Source organism: Glossina fuscipes, unplaced genomic scaffold, assembly GCF_014805625.2.
Source record: "Glossina fuscipes isolate IAEA_lab_2018 unplaced genomic scaffold, Yale_Gfus_2 2, whole genome shotgun sequence".
Lineage (NCBI taxonomy): Eukaryota > Metazoa > Arthropoda > Insecta > Diptera > Glossinidae > Glossina > Glossina fuscipes.
Window position 1 is genome coordinate 32,292,016 of NW_023998416.1, and position 6,383 is coordinate 32,298,398.

The following is a 6,383-nucleotide window of genomic DNA, read 5'->3' on the forward strand; positions in this document are numbered from 1 at the left end:
TTAGAGGATTTCCATATTCACGGAAAGTAACATGACTTGCGACAAATGTTGACGACACTTTCCAAAATATCGACTCTTTTTTAGGTAACTCCTTTAAGTAAAAGTTATTAATTCTGTCAAGATCAGATCACTTTCTATTTTTCAGAGATTTTATAATGTCAGTGATTTTTTCACTCTTAGTAAGATAGATGGGTGATTTCGTTACAACACTGAGATCACATTGCTCACGAACGCTTGACACTTCATTGAAGATAGCAACATTGCCAAGGGAGTCAGAGTATCGATGATTCCGATTGAAGAAAAATCACATTTTGCTGGTTGAGAAAATTAAATTATTTCTGCAGCAGTTTTGCAATACTTTAAAAGGGACGACAGCATAGGATACCAAGATTGATTTCCATAATTGCATTTCTTTTAATTCCAAGATAAATTTGTTTACTTGAACGTTTGCTTAATTTTTAAAGTTCAACATAGCGTTAATTACGCTAACATTCTTAGTAAATTACACCTTTGGAAAGCCAAGAGCAGTGCATTGCTATATTATTGAAGCGTTGAGCATTAAATATCTCGATTTCGGCTACCATTTTTCATATTGTTGTGAACTAACAATTAATTGAATGCCATAAACTGTTCACTTAAGTGGACTCTAAATGTCACTTCAATAAAAAAAGGAAGCTAAATGTTAAAGATTTTTATTATATAATACATTTCACTCTTAAGATCGAAATTCGATTAACCATTAGCCAAAACTTGCTCCTATATTCAATAAACTGAAGCCTTCTTTATCCTGACATACTTCCTCGCATTGCGTCTTCGTGAAAAAGCGGTTATCGTTTCCATAGCAACCGTAATAATAAAATTCTACGCAGGAGTTTGCCTTTGAGACAAAAGACCAAAGGTTTTGGCCTCCGCTAGTACACAAACTTTGATCCTTAGTGTTTGCCGAATGTGTCAAATAGCATAAGTCTAATAGTAAAAAATAGAAAAATTCATTTACATGATATTCTTTATTGCTCGTTGTTTGCAATGCTCTAGCGGGAATATATATCGCCCCAAAACGTGCACGTTAGTAACCGTTGGAAAAATCCTATAAGATCTACATATTCTCTTATTGGGGTTCTGTCCCTGTACTGACGGCTAAGTCGTCCAAATATTGTGCTTAGATATAATTATTCTAGGCTGGGAATTGACAACAATGACCCCAATTAGTATTTCGTATAATTTTATAAATATTTGCTGCGGTAAAACCAACAGGACCTTTGGTTAAATTGCAAATATTCAGATCAGTGATATTCAACGTGTCAGAAACCGTACTCTATGGCGAACCTTATCAACTCCGTTGATATATTGACGTTTACACAGAAATTTGTTTAGGTACGGACGGAACTTACTTCGACTTCTTCGATTCCTTGAAACTTATTTTTGAGCATTTTCGCTCTAAAAATATGTTGAATGCGTTTCGTGTTTACATAAACTTACCTGGACGTTTCTTTATAGAAGAAGCTACAACGATGGCGCTTAGAAACAGAACTACCAAAAGCTTCATTTTACTAACTGCTTTTCTTTTGCTGTTAATGGCACTTTTATACCAAAAGGCGAGCGCTATAATAATGTTGGCAAAAAACATCCAAATGCGTTACAAAATGTTTGCCAAAAGACTTTGAGTTGGCTTACATGCACACTATGTTCCTTCTTGCTTCCAATAGTTGTTCACATATTTTCTCTACCAACTCGTAAGAAACAATTTGAGTTGCGTTAATTGTGATGAACTATAACTTCACTTGCCTATCGCGTAGGTAGCGTAAAGTTTAATTTTGCCAAGGAGAGAATGCATTCGTTATAAGTCATAAAAGTGAATTCGCTTCTGTAAAAAGTTAATTTATTTATGTCAAGATGTAATAATAAGTTCCGATAAAAATGCCGCAGAAAACACAAATGTGTTTTATGGTTTCTATCAGATATTAGCAGTGATGGAAACCGTTCCACTTCTGCTCATAATAAAAATAAAAACTTTTTTTATTTTTCTTAGAAACACTTTTTATGAAAATCATAAAAAATCTTTTGTGAAAATGAAAAATAGACTTGACCTTGAATATTGTTAAGGGTACAAGTAAGTTCTAAGAAACTTTTTGTAAATATTGAGATCTTAAAAAGTGATAATAAGTATATTACCCAAAGTATTGTCCATCGCTGGTAATTGCTCTCTGCGATTCTTCAGACAACATACGAATTGCGATTGTGACGAACGGCTGGCAGTAGGCTCAACCCAGTGATCGACTCACAGTTTGCATCCTTTGTAAAAATGAAAATGTTGCGGAGACGGAGAGGAACTCGAAAGAACCGAGGTGCGGACAATACAACAAAGTCGGCAGAGTGTTCGATTTGAGCGGTGGAGTGTAACAAGTGATCGAAAATTCACTTTGTAGGATCTGCACCCATATTCCTTCAATGCACCGTTTAAAAAACATTAAATGTTGTCCGTAGCGATTTCCCGTAATGTATTAATTCTGTTAAATACCTCTCGCACGTACACAAAGTTAGACGTGGACGTCCGGTTTCAGATGAAACTTGAGTTATTATGCTTAACTACACAATCATTAGAAACTTAATTTTAAAAAGCATATTTCTTATGGGGCTGATAGAACCTTTATATCAAAAAGCATGCCACGCACAATAGCATTGGAATACAAATTGGTTGCGGTTTGAGTTGATTTTAATTCACCCTATGTTCCTTTGCCAGCTTTCAGTGAATTATTATTACGTATATGCTACCGACTAAATTTTCAAATATTTTCTTTAGTAATTTGTAAGAAACAGTTTGAGTCGCGATAAATGCTATGAATTGCCCATCGTTTAATTAGCGGAAAATTTCGTTTCGTCACCGAGAGGCTTAATTTGCTATGCTCTCTAAAAGTGAATTTGCATCGGTGAAAAATTAATTCGTACATGCCGAGACGGCGTGCGTCTAGATCGAAATGTTACAAAAAAAGCCAACCGTCTTTCATATTTTCTATCAGAAACTAAGAGGAGTCAAAACTATCCCACATAGGTAAAGAAGTTTATTATCTAAAATGTATTCCTTAAACTTCCATAATATATTATTGATTTTTGGAAAGTTCTTATATCCCTGTAAAGGCGTCCTCAAACGAGAATACGTTGGTGTAGCTTCATCGAGAACATTGAATCGATATGAGATTGCTAGCGACTCGAAAGTAGAGAGTGCTTCTGCGAAGAGATGGAATCTATGTGACGATGGCTTTCATGTCAAGTGTGAATTCTTCCTCTTCATTCCGTTATTAAAAAGATATATATGGACGTATAAGCTTGTATCGAAATCCTCTTACATGCTTCAGTACTCAATCGGAAAGGCACAACTTACCACTTTAATTTTATTACACTTTATATCAAAAGAGATGTTGTCCTTTGCAAGCAATAAATTTCTGTCTTCTGTCTTTTTAAATATAGGGTAAATCCGCTAAGTGGTTGCTAAGTGATTCGTTTTATTAAAAGCAAAAAAAAAAGCCTGGAAGAGATTCTTCGATCTATAGCTTTTTTGGTGCAAACTTGAATCTGAAAAAAACAAGTAAAAAGGCCAAACCTCGCATATCCACCGCTTTTCGTAATTCGACTCTCCAAGTTCTTTTATTTGGTAACCATATCGTTGGCGTTATTGAGAAAAAAGTAATCCCATCATATTCATTTTAGGATTAACCAATTTTTGGCCAAATAACATATCTTCCTTTGAACAATGAACAAAGTAGTTTTAAACACTCCGTCCTCAAAAAAATTAAAAAAAAAAAAATTATAATTAATTCAATTGTAAGTTTGTGTGGGCATGGCCGATTTTTTCCATTTTTATACGTAAAGAGCCCATAAAGCTTATGTGGAAATTATCAGCATTTAAAATGTTATAATGTCTTGGTAACGTGCAAAAACCCATAAATCGAGTTGCGTTCAGTTTACGTCCCACTGCGGGGTTTCCTTTCTGACCAATTTGATTCATTTTCAATAGCAACTTGCGTGCAAAAACATCTCAATGTTTCTACTAAATTTGAAGTCGATATCTTCGTCCTTGCGAGCAGGATAGCGCCAACAACACACACCACAAAGAAGGGCAGACATGGCTTAATCCTTATTTGGTGCGTTATAAAATATTATTTTAAAGATACAAGAACCAAAAAAAACAGATAAAGATAAAAAATTGGAAAGAAGTTAATGAAAATCGTAGAAGTCGTTGCATCGGCTCTTGAAGTTTTGGAATATGCTGCTGACATTTCCTATTACAATAAATTTTTCGTTAGTCCGCAATGCCAAGACTATAAAAACGCTTTTACATATTTAAATATTCTTCCTCACTCCTCTTGCTCGAAGGTTTTATGCTCGGGTCCTCTCATTTGTTCGAAGCATTGCCAAACGGCGGGGAAAACAGCAAGAAAATATAGAACTTAACACTCGTATTCATAATCGATGTCAAATACATCATCCTACACTTTTGATTTCTTGGCATTAAAATTTTGGCAGTTGAAAATTTTCAAATCGCTAATATCACGCTGAGCGTGTGTTGTATATATCTTTGCAAACTTAACGACGTGTTGCACGTCAAGCAGTGTGGGGTATAAACTCGGGATGGTTGGCTCATCAAAAACATTGAAAAATGCTTGACTTGCAGATTGGCGTGTCCGTTCTTTGAGCAATGCATGCGAAATTTCAGTGATATTTAAATAATACGTACTTCGTATTGCTGTAAACTAAATGCACGTTATAAACAAAATAAAAATAAAAACATGTAAGAGAGTAATAATCGGGCAAAGCCGGCAATTAGATATCCTGTAGCTATATACTTAGTTGATGCGGACATAAGGTAACACGCAGAAGGGCTTAAGATAGACCCGATCGATTCAGAATTGTAATCTGAATTGATCTGAGCATGGCCGTCCGTCTGTCCGGTTGTGTTTCTGATGTCTGTCGATGTAAATTTGTGTTCAACCTCGGTGCAGATCGTAATTTTTGAGATATTTTGATGAAATTCAGTGCACGCTATGAAAATGGTTCGGATCGGTCTACCTTTTTTCTACCATTTCTATATAACGCCGTATCCTGTAAAGTTGTTGTATGGAAAAAAATTGTAATTTTCAAAATTTCTCAGCAAAGGTGGCTAAGTAGTAGTATTTCGGCATTCTAAATTGGTGTGAAAACTTAAAACCGGCTGGGACAATTTTTGAATCCCCTCCCATTTAATGGAAACTGAAGTTCATGCGACAAACACGTATCATTTTCAATGCTTCATGATGAAAATTATATCATAATAGTAATTTAACATAAAAAAATTAATTGTACCAAATTTAGACTATCGCGGTCTATTTTTTGGATCGTACACTAATGAGGATTTTAACGAAAATTGATTCCTTGTAAAGCAGAAAAGCCTAAGTTTTAATATGGAGTGAAGAAAACTGACTCATACTAGTAATTTCATATAAAAATGAACTCTGCAAAATTTGGATCATTCACGCTTATTTTTGGATCCCACCTTATGTAAGGATTAAATTTGTACAACGGGTTCTAGGCCCGCTTCCCCAGAAATGCGCACTTGAAAAGTATGTCTTTATATAGAAACAGGATATAACTTTTGTGTTCTCTAATAAAAATAAGAATTGTATTAGATAATGTGGTATAGGGTATTTAATGGTCGGCCTTGCCCAACTATAATGTTCTTATTTGTTTTTAAGTCAAATTATTATCATGAATGAATTTTCATCATCAAACATTAGCAATTGGGACTTTTGGGCGTACAAAGGTTTATAAATTCCAAGAATCCTTGTACCCCCTGCTATCCATAAAATAGACGTACGTGTTCTTAGCTCGGCAAACTTGCTTTCTATTATCAATTACAAACCAATTTTCGTCATAGAATATGGAAAATTAGGCCCAATCACCATATAAACATTCAGTTTCCGTAGGAACGATTATTTTAGATATGGTTAGAAAAATTGCTCTTTCCGAATCAAAAGATTTGGATTATCGAGAAATTTTCAAAATTATTATTTTTTATTATATAAAGACTTTTCAATATTGGGCGGTATATGGGGAGTGGTCGAAGACTATTCAAATATCAAAATATCTCAAAAACTGCGACTTGTAGGTTGAAAAGGAAAGTACATCGACAGACGTTAAGTTGAATCAATCAAAACTTTTGGGTATTACGTACGCCCGCACAACTTAATATACTCTGCACCTTAAGCGGTCTGGGTTATTGTCTGGTAATTGTTTGAACTTTTTTAAAAGTTCACTTAGTGGACCCTAATTGTCACTTCAATGAAGAAAGTAAATTTAATAATTAAAGACTTTTGTTATCTTACTCATTCGCGAACATATATATATTATAT

General features: G+C 34.5%; 1 protein-coding gene across 1 annotated transcript; it reads right to left on the reverse strand.

Moving 5' to 3' along the window:
* Nucleotides 1-739: 739 nt before the first annotated feature.
* LOC119633596 (kunitz-type serine protease inhibitor microlepidin-1-like) lies at nucleotides 740-1,912 on the reverse strand. Its single transcript, XM_038027212.1, has 2 exons — nucleotides 1,480-1,912; nucleotides 740-966 (listed from the first exon to the last, which is right to left on the reverse strand). Exons 1-2 carry the CDS (start codon nucleotides 1,625-1,627, stop codon nucleotides 740-742), a joined length of 375 nt encoding a protein of 124 aa, XP_037883140.1. The 5' UTR covers nucleotides 1,628-1,912.
* Between the last annotated feature and the right edge of the window lie 4,471 nt (nucleotides 1,913-6,383).

What these genes read in the sequence shown, in the direction of transcription:
- LOC119633596 (XM_038027212.1), bottom strand. Translation starts at nt 1,627, where the DNA reads ATGTTTTTTGCCAACATTATTATAGCGCTCGCCTTTTGGTATAAAAGT. An exon ending in TTCTATAAAGAAACGTCCAG is followed by an intron (nt 967 to 1,479) that starts GTAAGTTTATGT and finishes TTTTACTATTAG; the next exon opens with ACTTATGCTATTTGACACAT.